We start from the raw sequence: 16,139 nt of genomic DNA on the forward strand, positions 1-16,139 counted from the left end.
AGGTTAATAATAAACATTAAATAATTCCCGCACCCTGAAAAAGAAATTACCAGGGAGCCACTACTTAAACAAATCAGTCACTTTAGATACAATTTTATACGAACCGAGTTTTAAAAACCTGTACCTGCTCTTAAAATTTTTAAAAAGTCAATTGTAAAGTTAGGGACCAATGTCTCAGGAGTTTAGAAAATGTTCTAAACTCGCTTCCCCATTACTGTTGGCTATAGGTCTGTGTCATTGCTTTACTGTGTAGATATCCACTGTTGGCTTTGGCACAGGAATGGTCCATAATAATAATATAGGTTTTTGTAGCTATCAATTGTATAGTTCCTAAGTTTGTTTTCTGAAGAAAACAGATGACAGAAAATACTGTTATATTTAACAGCTTCCAGTGAAATAAAAGACCTACAAAAATAAACTGCTAATATTCAGTGGTGTTGTTTCCCTTTCATATAATAATAAGTTTCTGAAGTAGTCAACATTGCAGTAATGGCAACATATCTTGAGGAGCTTGTGGGGCGGGGGGCAAAGTCAAGGGGTGGATGCCAAACATGGAGAAAAATGCTATTTGTATCTTAATTAGTTGGTATTTGTTGGTATTTGGTTGGTATTTGTTCTACCTTAAAAACAGGGCTGCTCATGGACCCCCGATCCACCTCAGAGGCTGCTTCAGAGCTTATGAGGTGGGTGTGATTCACTTTGGGCTGATTGGGGGGGGGGTCCTGACCTGCTTCGGCCTGTGGAGCTGAAGCAGGATTCGGACTTCTGAATCCCACTTCTCCAATACCCCTGATGCGCTACCCAGCTCCCAGTTCCTTACTTGGGCCCTTACGCTGCCAGCCATCTTTTTCTGGTATTGTCAGGGGAGAGCCGCTGCAACCACCGCTGCTGGGGGAGCTGTTGCCGCCAGGGGAGCCGGTGGTGGTGGCATGGCTGGGCTTCTGGATCACGCTGAAGCGCTTCAGAGTAACTCGACCCACTTCTTGCTGCTTTGTGCCCCTTCCACCTCACCTCAGAGGTGGCACAAAGTGGCACGAAGCACCCTGCTTCACCTCAGAGTTCAGGCTTTGGGCCAAAGTGGTGCACAGCCCTACCGAAAAGGTTTGCTTTGCTAAATAGTAAGAAAAAATGGGAATCTAATAATAGCATGCAGCATATTTCTTGGTGAATCACAAGCCTGAAGAACTTGTGATCCACCAAGCAGAGCCTGGCACATAAGCCAAATATGCCAGCCTACATGGGTTCAGTAAGCCTGCTGTATTTTGCTTCCTGCCTAAGATAATAAAAATGGGAGTGGGCAGAGGTGAAACATCCAGCAGGCGGCAACACATAGCTGGTGTGCTGCATTTGGCTTATTGAGTCATCCATTTTGCAAGCTGTTTTAAGACATGAGAAGTACCTTCCCCCTGCATCCGGCTTGCCTGGCCATGGGAAGGATTTTGCGGGCGGGGGGCAGAGACAAGGGGAACGCCATTGGTGTTCAGAAGTGGCACCACTGGGGAGGGGAGGGGCTTACCAGTTGTTTTAGGCTGCGGAGCCCTCCCTTCGTCCTCTTCGAAGTGCAGCTCCCTCCTGCCCTGCACGCAGTGTGGTTATGCTGGTTGTCCTTTTGGGGGCCGAGTAGGAATTTTGTGGCTCATTGTCAAATTGGCCTTAGCTATGGGTCTTTTGGCCTACTTCACACTGTAAGTGGGGTTAGGAGTTGATTTCATGTGGTTTTGGTCTTATTTAAATACTTAGGTTGATTTGGTCACATTTGCTGAATAGGCAGGTATGTGTGGGCACCTTTAGTGGGGAATAGGGTTGGTAACCATTCGGAGGCACCATTTCTGCTGACTGGTAAGGCCTGAGGCTTCCAGCTCAGGGTTTTTAGGTCCCAGATGGAAGATAAAGATTACCTTTGAGGCCAACGCACCTCACCCTCTCAGAGTTTCATGGCCCAGGGGGCGATGATACAGGAAGGCCTCCCTTCCCAAAATTGGGCAGTCCTGAGGGGTGGCAATCAAAGACCCCACTCTTAGGGATGTACGAAAATCGCTTACCTGTTCGCAGATTATGCTGATGCTGGGGGGGAGGCGTTCCATCCCTCCCCCCGGAATCCTGGCCGGGGGGGAGGCGCTCCGTTCCTCCCCAGCGAAATCCTGGCCGGCCGGCTCTGCTCTGCAGGGATTCTGTGGAGCCGGCGGCCGGCTCTGCCAGCAGCCGGACATCCGGCTGCTGGCTAGCAGGGACGCAAATGGCGGCGGCCGTAGCTGCTGCCGTTTGCGTCCCTGTAGTCAGCCGTGATAGGCTACGTAAACATTTACGTAGCCTATCATGGCTGATTAAAAAAAGCAAAACAAAAACGCACGTACGCAAATGGCGGCGCCCATGGGCACCGCCATTTGCGTTCCTTATTTTGGCACGTCTTAGTCTACGTAAACATTTACGTTGACTAAGACGGCGAAAATAAGGGGAACGCAAATAGCTATTTGCGTTCCCCTTATTTTCGCCGTCTTAGTCTACGTAAATGTTTACGTAGACTAAGACGTGCCAAAATAAGGAATGCAAATGGCGGCGCCCATGGGCGCCGCCATTTGCATACGCGCGTTTTGTTTTTTTAATCAGCCGTGATAGGCTACATAAACATTTACGTAACCTATCATGGTGTTTTTTAAAAATCTAGCTGTGATAGGCTACGTAAATCTTTACGTAGCCTATCATGTTTTGTTTTTGTTTTTTTAACCTGGAAATGGTGGCCGAACCGCCGCCGAACCGCTGCCGGAGCCGCTGCCGCCAGGAAGATCCGCCTAAGGTAAGTCCTGTCCCAGGGGGGCAGGGGGGCGGGGGGCCGTTCCGCCACCGATTTTGGGGGGCCGAATGCACTGGCATTCAGCCTCCCTGAGATCCGTGGCGGAACTTTCGTACATCCCTACCCGCTCTAAAGGCATCGAATGTCTCACCCAATAAAATGCCAGGTTAGTCTCTGGCTTAGAGAAGTTGCCGTCTTAGGTTTCCTTTCTCAGATCTGATCAATTTCAATAAATGTGGCCCAAATTTTATAGCATCTACTTGTGTCTCGTCTCTTTATCCCCCCCTTTCACCCACAATAAAGTTTGCATTCTCAAAAGTGCTGAAAGTTTAGTCAGTTGAATTGTAAATAAAGTCTGTATTTATTCATTTGGAATTTACTCTCATGAACTGTTAAGCCTTTTCAGTTTGGGAATGTTATCAAGGTTTGTAATGTCATGTGTGGTGCTGAATTGGAAATAAATCTGGGTAACATATTTTTTTTACATGATGAGAGAGAGGCTTTAAGATGAAAAAAGAAAGTACTGATTTGCTCTGTGCATATTTATCGTGCAGAATTTACAGCCAAAGGACTTTGATCATTAGTATAAACGTCTTGTAAGGAGGATCACAAAACTAAACAGATGGGGAGTCTCTTGGTTTCTAATAGCCATGAGAGCCAGAAGTGCAACCTCTGTGTTCAGGACCAGATGCTAAAGACTGACGGGGGGCAATAACAACCATCATGCCTCACAGTTGCTTGTGCTTAGGATTTCTTTTGGGTTTTGAGGGGGCCTTAAATAGTGTGTTGAAGTTCTGTTGAGTCCTGCATGATTATCAACAATAAAAAACAGCCATGAATTAAGTACATGCCATCTTGTGCTCAAGTGTGCTCTCCTTCAGTATAAATATAGCGATGACAACTGTAATCATATAAAGAGCAAAGTTCAATGTTGAGACAGCTGCCTGAAAAGAGGAGCTGGATTCTTTAACATCAGCGCGGGGGTGGGGAAGAGAAACATCAATTTATGTAGGCAATAATTGCTTCCAGGTGACTGAATCTTGTAACATGGAAGATATGCACAGCAACATATAATGCTTTGATGTATTGGCCTATTACAAATAGCACAGTTTGAGAAATTGCAGTCCCATGCCAAACCTGAGCCATATGGAGTACAACAGCAAGGCAGAGCTCTAAATGTGATCTACAGAAGTAATTGCCTATTAAAATGATGGGGTTTGAAAGGATGCACATCTCCTGACAGCCAAGTCAGATCACAATGATGCTTTATGGCAGGCATTTGTAGAAGGAGAGAGAGGGAGAGTAAAGTTTAATACTCAGAATTGAGAAACAACATAAGGATGTCTCAAGAGAAAGTTATAGAACATAATTGCATTTGAATGGACTTGGTAATAAAATTGTCCATTTCTAAAAATACAGACTATAAATGTTTGGTGCATCCTATTACTTCCTTGGGCGGAATGTGTATAAAATGAGGCACTGGAGCTTTAATTTCTGAAAAGAACAAATTTCAGTTTTTCCCCTGAAAACGTGGAGAAGAAGGATAGTTTCTGCTAAAAAGTCTGGCTTCAAGTCATTTGGGAGGGAATTCTGGAGAATTCCACAGTCTGAGTCTCCTCAGGGCTCATTCTCCTCATGCTAGACAGTGGGTTGTAACCAGTGCTGATATTCCACTTAGGGAAGCAGCTCTGTCAGAGGAAGCATGAGGAAGGTGATTTCCCATCCCCCTGCAACCCATTGCGCACCCTCTAGAGAGCAGATTTTGGGGTGCTGCTGGGGGTGGGGGAGAGAAAGAGTGAAACCCCTGTTGCGGACCTCTAATATTGCACCATGGGATTTAACCCCATGGTTTAGAGTTTATGTGTGGATGGACCTTATATGTTTTGTTACCTTCTTCAGGTGTGAGTCACACACTATATTTACTGATACAGCCCATGAAAACAAATGACACTATATTTCTGCCAACGGTGAGGTGGCCATGGGCCCTACTTGACAGAGGACAGTCCTCTATTTGAAGGCATGCTCATTTGAAGGGCTGTCCAAGACGGGCTTAAAGATAAAGTACTATTAGATCAGGCACCCTCAAGGTTGTCCATTAACAGTTAGCTACTGGAAAGCAGACTGAGCAGTCTGCCTGGGCTTTCCCCTGCCCCTATGGAGAGGTGTATCACAATTCTATTTAAACACAGTTATTAATTCTAAATTTGCACCTGTACATATAAACTAGCACATTCAGATTTAACCAAATCTGTGTCTTCTTTTTCCCTCTCTTTTGCTGATGCATTTCCTCTCTTTTTTGGCAATGCATGAGTGGCTAGTGGGTTTATCCCTTGTTGTTACTTCCAAAGAGCCCATAAATATGATGGGCTATGAAAATTGATGAATCTCCCTTTCCTGTTACTCATTGACCTGGTTCACATGATTGCCAGCACCCAGCATGACTTAAATAAGCCATAAATTGTTAATATTCAAGCCATAGTGGGCGGTCGCTATGGCTTATTGTGATGTGCGAACCCAGGCTAGGTGGCTTGTTGCCAGGGTACCAGGCCACCCAGACACCATGGGCTGCAGTAGGGTTTAAACCATGGTGGGTGCTGGTGATCATGCGAACCAGCCTTCACTCTCTTTTGTCTTCTGACTGTCTTACTCTTGTAAACTTCTCTTCAGTCTCTGAATTCTCTGCCTGCCAGACTTCTCTTGATTCCATTGTTTGCTGGCTCTAGTGCCACAAAGGAACTCTCCAAGCAAGGGTATTATTACTGCTCAGATTGCTACTGACTAGGAGGTGGACAGCCTAGGTCTTGATAGCCAGTTGTTTAAGGGGTCAGTGGATGTCTTACAATTTTAATTCCAATGTCTTTGAGCAACCTTTGGAAAATTAAACCCTTTCACTGATGGCGTAATACCATGGACCTTTAAAAGACACTTTGTCCAGATCAGCTGAGCTGTTTTGAAGCCTTTTGCAGGAAATGGATAGGCTCCTGCTGTTTATGTGGATGTTGCTTTATTTATTTATTTATTTATTAAATTTATTGATCACCCATCTGTCCAGTCACCCAGCCACTCTGGGCGATGTACAACAATAAAAACAGTTCATACAATAAAATTCAATGTTAAAAACATCACATTTCTAAAATTACCCTAGCCCACCCCAAATACCTGCCTGAACAACCACGTTTTTAATGCGTGGTGGAGTTCCACAGAGTGGGGGGGCACCACAGAGAAGGCCCTCTCCCTCATCCTCACCAGCCTAGCTGTCCGAGGCTGATCTTGTTGAGCGGCCTATCTGGTGTTGCTGGAGGCGCTCCTTGAGATAGGCTGGGCTGGAACCGTATAGGGTTTTAAAGGTCAAAACCAACACCTTGAATTTGGCCCGGAAAATAACTGGTAGCCAGTGCAGCTCCTTCAGCACTAGAGTAATGTGATCTCGCCAGCGGCTGCCTTTAATCAGGCAAGCTGCTGCATTTTGTACCAGCTGCAGCTTCCGAACCGTCTTCAAGGGTAACCCCACATAGAGTGCATTACAGTAGTCTAAATGAGAGGAGACCAGGGCATGTACTACCAATGGGAGCAGATGGTCGGGAAGGTAGGGGCACAGCCGCCGTATCAGATGGAGTTGGTACAGCGCTGTCCGGCTCACAGCTGACACCTGAGCCTCCATGGACAGCTGGGAGTCTAAGATGACCCCCAAGCTGCGGACCTGGTCTTTCAAGGGTAACTGTACCCCATTCAACACCAGGTCAACATCGCCCAAGCTCCTCTTGTCTCCCACCAAAAGTACCTCGGTCTTGTCAGGGTTCAGCTTCAGCTTATTCCTCCCCATCCAGCCACTCACCGTCTACAGACATTTGGACAGGGATTTTACGGTCAACCCTGGTGAAGATTTGAACGAGAGGTAGAGCTGCGTGTCATCCACATACGGATGATACCACACCCCAAATATATAACTATATATATTTGCACTTTATCCAAACTATAGCACTTTTCATTTAGATCCATCCAAAATTTTCACAGAGATTTTGTGTAATCAAGTAATATATGGGCACGTCATACTTTAGAGGAAGTGTACAAAGTACTCTACCTTCATTTTCTTGAATAAAAAGAATCATCCCCTTCCTCTGTTACACATCGGAAGCTTTTCTCAGCTACACATTGTAAAGACTATTGAAAGCACTGAAGCATCTTACGTTTCTAGAGCAGAATATGTTTTAGGGAAATTTGGGTAATCTGAATGTGTGAATGATTACATCACAGATTATCATGTAGAGTTTCTGTATCAGCCAATGGCAACTCAAAACACTATTTGGGAGTCATCAAGTGTCAAGAGATAAAGTGATGTACATGTGCAGAAATTCTTGCTTTGTCCCATTCTCAAGCGGTCTTTCTTCCTAGCATATTTTAATATGGTTTAAACTGGCTGTATTAAATTTGGGGGGAAAAGCTTGCACACAGTAACATTGATGTTTATCATAGTTCTACAACTCAGCATTCATCTTAGTTCTCCCATATGTTATTTGACAAATCCAGCTGTTGTGGGGTGGGGGGGTTGTTTTTTGTGACAAGAAACAACAAAAAATGTGCTTAGCTTTATTAGGAATTACTATTAAAAAATAAAATTGACATAAATTTCAAACTTATTTCTTCAGTTTTATAGTTGATGTTTAACATTCCTGTCATAAGACCTGTGCCTCAGAGGTGAATAGAGGGCATTTTTTCCACTGGTTGAATGAAATCCATGTAGGCTCTAGTGAAGTAGAGAATGGCAACAACTTCTTCTCTCACACAGAAGCCTGAGGCCAGTTTAGGGAATAACAGCATGGCTTAGCACTTACATTATGCTTTAGAGTGAATACGGGGTGGGGTGGTGATTCACAGTCAGACCTCCCCCCCGCCAGGCTAGAGCTAAGTCTCCAGCCTTGGAAGAGGTGATCCACTGCATCCGGTGGCTCCTGGGGCGCTTTCTAGGGACCATATAATTGCTCTCTAGATTTCATAAGAAAGTAAAACTTGTTTTATTTATTTAAATCTGTGCATACATATTGTCTCAGTAATCCTTAAAACCACTCCTGCAGGGTAGGTCAGTATTACCTCCATAGTGCCAATGGGTGGCTGAGAGAGAATGACATGCCTAAAGTCAGCAAGTAAGTTCATGGCTGAGATGAAAATACGAATTGGGGACTTCCTGGATCACAGCTCACACTCTTCTAGTGGAGCTGTTACACTATGTTCATTCTCACCAATTATCAATTCAAGAGCTTTAAAAAAAGTGATGGGAGGTGATGTCTTCTTATACTTCCCGACATGAGAGATCCCTCAAAGTAGGAAGAAAAGTTATGGAAGCAACTTTATTCAGTCCTTTTAACTACATATGTAGTTAATATTTATGTTTGAATAGGTGTATTACTTCATTTTGCCAAAGTAAGCACCCAAGTCTTTGAGGGTTGTTACCCTTGTGCAAACATCTTTGCAAATCTGGCTGTGGCACTAAATATACAGGATAAGCAAGGAATCCGATACGGGATTGCTAATACTTGAATTAACAGTATTTTGTCATTTTAATAAGCTGCTTGTGTTTTACAAAGGAAACAGATATTCTGCACAAGGAAGATAAGGCTTTTGGAATCCTGGCAAAAGAATGAGCATCTCTCTCTCTCTCTCTCAGGATTATTGCTGGGAATACCAGCTAAAAACACTTCCTTGCAGATTATTTTTAATTGGATATATTTAATGGGGGAGGTTGCCCATGCATATACCTGACTAAATTGGAACCCTCTTAAATGTCACATGAAACCATAGTTATTTGTGGATATCTTTATTAAAATGATGTTGTTAAAAATGTGCAGGCTGCAGGCTGCTTCTGTAGTTCAGGGCTACTTGTAAGTGAAGCAGATACCACACTTTCCTTGCCTTTTTTTACAAAAAGAATAGAATAAATGTATGACCATTAGAGGCATTTGATATTCTACAAGAGAGTCTGTTTTCAGGTCACAGACTAATCTTCAGGAATTGATAAGGTTTCTTTGCCTGCTGTTATTTGCATAAGCATATTTTGATTAGTTTGGAGGCTCAATCTCCCATCAAGCACAAATTCATGAAAATAAATATATTATCTAATTCTGTGTGTTGGTGTTGCAGTACATTACTAAGTGGAAAGAGAAATGGCAAGACACAGGAGGTCCATGACTAGGATCTTCCGCGGGGGGGGGGGTGTTAAAAACTGAGGAGAAGAAAATCTGATTGGGACCATGGTGCTGAGGAATGGGAGCAGTTTACTTGATCTAATTTGCCCCTCCTCAAAGCTGCTATTTGCCCAGGGGAGTCGGGGAGATGTACTGGTACCTTTTTGCTTTCCCTTGTGGAGCAAAAACAACTTAGGGTGGTGAGGGGTGATTTAGAACTGGGGAAATTTAAATTTTCAGAGTGGGGTGATTTAGATCTGAGACCCCACTCTGTGGGTACTGTTGCCATCATTTGACTCCCCTTGCCACCCATGGCTGCTTTGAACATTTAAAACGTATTTCTGCTCACATGAAATCTGGATTCAATCTGGATGTCCCTTTAATCTCCCACTTTGGCTCCCATTTTAAGGTGATTTCCTGGGATGGTAAGAAGCAATGAAAAATAGTTAACAGATTTTCACATTTAGGTTCCCAAGTGCTTGCTTCACTTACCAAATGTTTGATGTAATGTGTGCAGTTACCCAAAAGTCTTCCAATAGTCAACTTTGTTTGGGTCCTTTTGTCAATCCATAAATTTCTGAGCTTGCAGTACAATTCATGGAACAGAAAAATGCATTTGAAAAATGTGTATGAAAACATGCATAGTATTGAAAAATGCATAAAATTGTGCACAACTGATGCACACACGTAGAAAAATATCCATGGATTTTTTTGAACAAAAAGGGGAAAAAAGCAAAGCTCACAATCTGATACAGACACAGGGTGGAACAAACCTTGAGATGGAATTCGGAGAACCCGAATGAGCTGATTTTTGCTGATTTGCACATCCTTAGCTTTGATACTTATTCATGAGATTGGAATTGCAGCACTGTAAATTATGTCCTGTAAATTATCTCCCATTAAGAACACCTGTTATATATTTTAGCAACATTTATCCACTTGGGATTGTTTCATTTCTGTAGCATCCTGGAAAAACTGGTAAGTGTTTTGCTACCACATTTTTAGAAGTACATTTTAATTTTAAGTGCATGGTGGAGGGCAGGGGCACCTGTCTACTCCTCCTCCACATAAGGGTTGCCAGCAGTATGTTCCACCATTTCAAGGCTGGGTTGTCTTTTCTTCAAGTCATGGCTTTTGAAAGCAGAGTATAAACAGTTCAACATTTTTCCTTTGTAGTATTGGACAGGGCTTGTTTGTTCAGATCATCCAGGTATCTTTGTATATCCTATCTCCCTTGGTTATACTATTGGGGGTTTGCCTCACTACTGCTAACATTAGGATTATGGGGGTTATGTGGGGAAAGTAGCACTGGAGGCTAGGAACCCAGTATTATGCAGCTCTGGCATAAGATGATACCTAATCCCTTTCACCGGTATTGAAACCCAGCCCTTCAACAGTTTCTGGCAGTGCTACGCTTCCACTGAAGCGACGACCCTATAGGATGCAGCTAAGCCATACAAGAAACTTGGGTGCCAGGATGGGAACAGCGTGGATGACAAACCCAGCAAACAGCCTCCTTGGGTTCATCCTCTGCTGGCAGTCAAGACAACATTGCGAAATGAAACAGCAACTGGTATCGACAGACCATGAGATCTGATGGTCTCGTGTAAACTGTTTACATCAAATTTTAATTCACAATGTTATAGCAGTTTATTCATAAAAATAAGTAGGGCACAATTCAACCAAGTTAACCGCTTTTTAATCCCATGAAAGGAGTGCTACGTATGTGTTTAAATCTCTGTCATTGAAAAAGAGAGATTTAACGTTGGTTGGATGATCACACCTGTACAGTTTAACATGGCATTTAAATGTCTTGCTAGCTACTGTTTAAATTACCATTTAAACTCCTGTGCTAAGACCATGCCAATTTGGATGTTCAAGGAAAACCTAGAATGCAGTCTCAGTGCTAAAAGCTATTGTGATATTGTCTGTCTTAGATTATTCTATTTTGGAAAGCAACATTCTGTTTATTATTTTAAAATGAACAAATAAGTGGTGAACTGTGAAGCCCTGTTAAAATTAATTTTAAGAGAAATGGGTAAAGGAACACATTAATCTGGATTTTATTGTTAAAGCCATTCATCTATTAAATTGAATACACTCATTGCAGGATTCCTTTGCATAATCGTCAGTTAAACTTCTTAATGTAGTATATCTTCCTCATTCATGTCATATCTCTCCCTCATGGCCATGAATTTCCTAGCAGTGTTTTCCTGTTGCTTTGAAACCAAATTCTTTCATAAGCTTACATCTACAGTGAATCCCCGTTTTTTGTTGTTGTTGTTGTTGTTGTTATCTTGGGTTGTTTTATGCATGCCCATTGTAAATATTAATGGAGAAGGCCTTTTTAGGCTACTGTTCCAAATATCCTGGTTTGTGTCAGTACAGCAAATACTTAGGAATAATAGAGTTAATTTAAATGTGTTGGCCCCTTCATAGAAGTAATGCCTGACACTGACATGGAAAGGAAAGGAAAGGTTCCTCCTGTGCAAGCACCGAGTCATGGCTGACTCCTAGAGGGATGCCACTTTTGCTGGCGTTTTCATGGCAGACTATAGTGGGGTGGTTTGCCATTGCCTTCCCCAGTCGTGACTACCTTTCCCCCAGCAAGCTGGGTACTCATTTTGCTGACCTCGGAAGGATGGAAGGCTGAGTCAACCTGAGCAGGCTACCTGGGACCCAGCTTCTGCTGGGATCGAACTCAGGTCGCGGGGAAAGTTTCAGTTGCAATACTGCCACCTACCACTCTGCGCCACACAAGGCTCTTTGACATGGAAAAACTGCATGCAATTTAGCTGGTACACATCGTAAGGCATTTTTCAACATTTCACCTGTAGTGTGAGTTCTACCATTCAGTAGTTCATTTTGGTAACTTCCATGTGGCAGCTGGGGCACTGAATATGACCTGAATATGATCTAGTCTGCCTATCTGCCTTAGAATAGGGCCCTACATCAGAGATGCATAAAACCACAAGATCATAATGTGCCAGAAAGGGTTAAGATTAAGGCCTTGTGAGTCAACATGAGTAAAGGTTTAAGTTCCAGCCTGAAACCAAATACAAAACCAGAATGCCTTCTTATATCTTGTGAAAGACAGGATTATATATTCACCGCTATATATATATATATATATATATATATATATATATATATATATATTCTTTGCTTTTGTCTGTCACTTTAAGCTAAGAAATCATCTATTACTTTAAAAATTACATTGAGGACAGAATGGGAATGTATTTCATAAAGCAATTAACTCTTGCTGTCAAAGCCCAATAAGGAGACCAAGAACAAAATAGTGTAGATTTCTCAAATGCAGGGATAATTAAGAGGAAAATTTGTGACAAACATATGTAACAAATAGATGGATAATATGAAAAGATTTTTTTAAAAATTAAGCCAATACTGCCAGTCTGAAACAGTAGGTTAATGAGGCTAATTGAAATATGAAACAATGTTTGTCATAGGTGACTTAGGTTTTTCTTTATTCAGAAAGAAGTAATAGTAATGTATAGAGTAACCAAAAAATCCAGTGCACATTGGCCAGACCAGCAGAGCAATAAATAAAACATACCAGGATACATTCAAATAAAATTTAAAAATTAGAATGCCATGGTACTTTGAAACTCCTCCCCAGTTGAATGCCAGAAGCATGAGTTCAAAACCTTTTAAATAGTATAATTTTATTTATTACTATTTATATTTATGTACCACCTCATCTCCTAGAAAGCCACGAACTTAGCATGCATTGTGGAGCTTGAAATGTGAGGTGGGAAAATAATCTCACACCAAGGAGGAAGTAGCCTCATTATTGAAGAGTCAATGATTTTGCACAAATTAAAAATACCTGACCAAGCCTGACAATATGAGATATATTCAACTTTCATTTCCCACCAAATATATTTGCTTGACTAATCATCAGTATGGCGTGGAACCAAGTATCACACCCCACCCCCATCCACAGAGACTCCCATGGCACTTACCAAGTGGCCATATGTCCTGTAGGATCCAGAGGAGAGTGGAGGGAATCACAATTATTGGTTCCCTGCAAAAGGCTAGCTCCTGTCCGGCACAAGTGGCCCACTCTGGCATCTTATGACATAGCTGATGTGGAGCCAGCCACCGAGGCTGGAAAGACAGGTGGTGGGTAATGAGGCAGAAAGAGCTGGGGCTTCTCTCCCCTAATGACAACCCAATCCTGGTCTCTATTCTGTCAACAGGGACAAAAGGGGGTGTAGCACAGCTTGAGTGAAGGACCCTGGGCTTGAGAATCTGCCTCCTTTATGGATGGTCAGCTAGCCTCTTCCCCTTTCAGATACAAGGAAAGGACAACTGTCTGAGTTCAGGGGCAGGTGGAGAATTAAAGAGAACCACACCAGCCAGGCCAGTGAAGATACTGAGACTGTCCCAGTTTTAATATATTAATCCTTACTTTACAGACTTGCCTCTGTGGAAATACGCTTTGGTCTTCCTTTCCCTAATAAACATGGAGGTTTCACCCTTCTGTCTGTATCCGAAATACTCATCCTGGTAAAACTTATGAGATTTATTAAAACTGGTTGGACAATGAGTTCAATAGAGTAAAGGTTTTTACCACTAGCATTGTCTACTCTTTGACAGGAACATTGCAAGGCATTCCTGTCTTTACAGCAGTGGCTGAGAATGTAGATGGCTGCTCATCACCAACCAACATCCCAGTTTCCATATGTAGGCACCAGATGTCGACAGTGTAATCATAAGCCTTTTACTCCTCACACCAGCCACACCTTCTTGGGACTGATACAGGGCTGCTGCAGTTTTCTCAACAGCCCTTCTCCACTGTTGTTGCATTGAACCTACAAGCTACATAAACAAGAGACTGATTGTTCCGTGTTCCCAGTGCAACAGCTTTGGCTCAATACGCCATATAGATTGCTTCCTCCCCTGTGCCCTATTAAGGTCTCTGAAATTCACTCTGAGAGTGCCCTCTTAATGGTACCATTTATAGCTCATGTTCAAACCGCAAGGGCAGGAAGAATACTCTCTCAGTGCAAACTTGTCCAAGTCCAAGTCAATATATATTTCAGATGCACTGTAAGATCTAGTGTTTGCTGTAGGCCTTTGGGGCTTACGGTTAAGTTGGGAAAGGGTGGAAACCTCATTAGTTCAGTAATATTTTATTCTATTCTGTTACGGGTTGCTTTTGTTGTACACCTGAGTCTTAGGAATGGGTTCAGCTGCACATAAAATAACGAGCTGCCTCCATACAGTGCTACAGTATCAAGAACCCCTTTTTTCCCAGCAACTCTTGCCTATCTTTTTAGCCACCTGGGAACAGAGCAGACCCAGCCAGCATCCATCGTAGCTATTTATTTCTTTTATTTATTCATTTTATTTACAACATTTGTATACCGCTCCACATCTAAAACAAATTTCCATCCTTACTTTTCCCACTCCAGGCAGAACAGCAATGAGCACCTCCTGTGCAGTGCAATAGCAGCGACTCTCCCTGCACTGGATAGATACAGCTAGGCTCGTGCTTAGAAGTTTGGGTTGGAGAATGCTGTGGGCTTTTCATCACGGCAGAGAAGGCACTATTACCTTAGCCTTACCTCCTGTCCGCAGCCTGAGAATAATAATGCTGGCCTGCCTTGCAGTGTTGTTGCGAGATTTGCATACACAGTGTATATGAAGCAGTTTGAGCACTTAAAAAGCACTGTATAAAATGCACAGATATATCAGCCCCTTGGAGATCTCTCTGTCTACGTTGTGCCAACACAAGGAGTCCTCCTTTATTTCTATGGCTGCTGTATATGTGTGATAATGCTCTACCTTTTAGGGGAAAAAAATAAAAACTATAGTATGAGCAAGGATTAGAGGAGAATAATGGCTGCCTATCCAAAAAAGATCATAAACAACGTGAGAACAAGTAAAGCTAAATTGTGTGTGTTTTTCCTTTTGCAGACAAAACGTGGATGCACACTCCTGAGGCTTTATCAAAGCACTATATTCCCTACAATGTAAAGGTAAAGGGTCTGCTTACTTACCTTATTACTGCTTACCTGATGGCTGGCAATTGTCTAAATTCTGATCTTGCTTTCCATTTCCTTTCATGAAACTTGCTGCCTGCTCAATGGGATTAAAAATGAGCAAGAATTTGGGCTGCAAGAGAACCCAAAACTTGGCACATCGTAATGCTTTCCTTCAGTATTAAGGAGCCCATCACGGGTTTGAGTTCTTCCCTGGCTCCGAGCTGGAGAAGCTCCTCCCTCCCACTCCCACCTACTCCCCTGGTGGCTGCTGCTGTGTCAGCTGTAGTAGCAAGGTGGGGATGGAGGTGTCACTCTCTCCTCCCCATCCCCTTTGGTGCCTGTAACACTGTATGGCGTGCTCTTTAAAAATGCCCTGGAAGCTCTACATGTTCTGTAGCTCCTGGTGTCTGTAATGAGCCACAGCAGTGTTACAGGCAGGAGAGGGAGTGGGGAGAGTCCTCCCCACTCTTCCCCTTCTACTGCTAGGGGGAGAGAGAGGAAAGAGAGATGCCAACAATGAGGAGGAGGAGGAGAGAGATCACTCTTATCAGAGCAGTAGCAGCCACCAGTTAAGGGGCTGGAGGTGGGGGTCATAAGAGACAGGGTTGTGGGGCTTTGTGCGTGGGGCTGGCAGTTATGGATAAATGTAGAACTTTGGGGGTGGAGGGTCCTTGAGCATCACACACTTCCATTAGTAATTGCCAGTCCCAATCCAAACTGAGCCGGGAAGAGTTTGTTTATCATTAACTATAGAGAAGTGAATCATGGGCAAGAGCATAAGTATACTTAATCCGATATAACAGGTGGGCATCTAACACAATGCTTTGAAACGCACAGGTTTTCCCGGAACCAAATTGGTGATTCGGTGCTCTTGGTAAAACGTTTTTAAACCAAAAGTGTGTCATCCGAAAAATATGCAAATACACTCTTTGTATAGCTTAATCTGCGTTGAATTGTTTGCATACATTTAATCCGCTTCTCAGATCTAGGTTTTTCCTCCCTATGGCAATGAAGACAGGGATGTTCATGGAGATTAGGTAGGTGAGTCCTGCACAGGGTGTGGAAGTCCCAGGCCCTGACTACTAAGACCCCTCCCATTTTCTGAGATTTCACTAGGCACTGACAGGGTTTGGACGACACACCCCACAGCTCATTGTG

The 16,139-nt window shown here is 43.1% G+C and overlaps 1 protein-coding gene across 9 annotated transcripts in view; it reads left to right on the plus strand.

Annotated features, from left to right (window-relative positions):
- GULP1 (GULP PTB domain containing engulfment adaptor 1) overlaps positions 1-16,139 on the plus strand; it is a 276,060-nt gene that overhangs the window by 165,255 nt on the left and 94,666 nt on the right. For all 9 annotated transcript variants that reach the window (XM_084815697.1, XM_084815722.1, XM_084815658.1 and 6 more), the window contains one exon: positions 14,914-14,975. In XM_084815697.1, the coding sequence (XP_084671823.1) occupies positions 14,914-14,975 (62 nt within the window). The remainder of the gene's footprint in view (positions 1-14,913; positions 14,976-16,139) is intronic.

This window comes from Heloderma suspectum, chromosome 1 (assembly GCF_057233095.1).
Source record: "Heloderma suspectum isolate Gila_16-S chromosome 1, 16-S_ref, whole genome shotgun sequence".
Lineage (NCBI taxonomy): Eukaryota > Metazoa > Chordata > Lepidosauria > Squamata > Helodermatidae > Heloderma > Heloderma suspectum.